Genomic DNA, 1,144 nt, shown 5'->3' on the forward strand with positions numbered 1-1,144 from the left:
GAAGAACATTCTGTTATATTAGCAATACATAAAACTCCCATATGCAGGAATTAGATATTATAACCCAGGACTGTTGTTGCTTATAATACTTTACTGATTTGTTATAAAAGTTTGTGAAAGATTTGAATGATGAGTGCCCTCATTTTGCTGCACACTTTTGTCTGAGCTGTGAAAGAGCAATAGTTCCTGGGGGAGGGGTGTCTTCATTTAATTGCCCACAACTTCTGCTTTTAGTGATATGTTATCCTTGCTTAAATTTGCTGGTTTGACAGTGTTAGCAGTTGGCTTTCCTTATTTTATTTTTATTTAGTATGAAATTTATTTAATCAAATATTTTATAGCTTATAGTGAGTTTTAACAAACAGCAACAAAAATAAACAATGGTAATGCAATCAAATATAAACACACATACACATATGTAATAGTAATTAAAATGAACTAGAACTTAAAACTCATTATTAATAACAAAATTCATATTTTGTTAATATTAATACAAAACTGACTTTTTAATATAGAACCTTAAAACAAAGTTCATCTTATAACCAGTTACATTGTTTCTATTTGTTTTTGAAAAAAATCTTGCAATGTATTTTTACTGTAATGAAAAAAGTATATGATACTATTTTTATTTTTATTCTCTTGCTAGAAAAGAGTAGTTGAACAACTCCGAAAAAATTTAATGGTAAAGCAGGAACAGACTGATAGTAAGTTTCAAATACAGCCATTGGCACAGACAGAAAATAAAATACAAACATCACAGCCTCTACAGCAGCAGCAGCAGCAGCAGCTACAGCAGCAGACCACTGCACCCTCTCCAAACCTGCTTGGATCACAGGTAAAGTGTTTGAATTAGTTACTGTACTTTTGAAAAGTTATTTCTTAGGCTGAAGTTCATCACTATATAAAGAAAAAAGTACATAAAATCAATGCTAGTCTAGTAACGACTACCGTATATACTCGAGTATAAGCCGAGGTTTTCAGCCCATTTTTGGGGCTGAAAAATGCCCCCCTCGGCTTATACTCGGGTCAACTAAGGAACTAAGGGGTCGACATAGACGGGAGGGGGGGGGAAACAGTTCCGGAGGGAGACAGCCCAGTAGCAAGAAGCCGGCGGTCCGAGCGGAGTGGCACGGAAAACCTACCA

General features: G+C 35.0%; 1 protein-coding gene across 1 annotated transcript in view; it reads left to right on the forward strand.

Annotated features, from left to right (window-relative positions):
- Positions 1-646: 646 nt before the first annotated feature.
- Positions 647-1,144, forward strand: part of PHF21A (PHD finger protein 21A) — a gene marked incomplete at its 5' end in the record, with an annotated part of 40,012 nt that continues 39,514 nt past the window's right edge. Inside the window, one exon of the mRNA XM_015827041.1 lies at positions 647-835. Coding sequence (XP_015682527.1) covers positions 647-835 — 189 coding nt within the window. The remainder of the gene's footprint in view (positions 836-1,144) is intronic.

This window comes from Protobothrops mucrosquamatus, unplaced genomic scaffold, assembly GCF_001527695.2.
Source record: "Protobothrops mucrosquamatus isolate PMUCROS unplaced genomic scaffold, P.Mucros_1.0 scaffold3457, whole genome shotgun sequence".
Lineage (NCBI taxonomy): Eukaryota > Metazoa > Chordata > Lepidosauria > Squamata > Viperidae > Protobothrops > Protobothrops mucrosquamatus.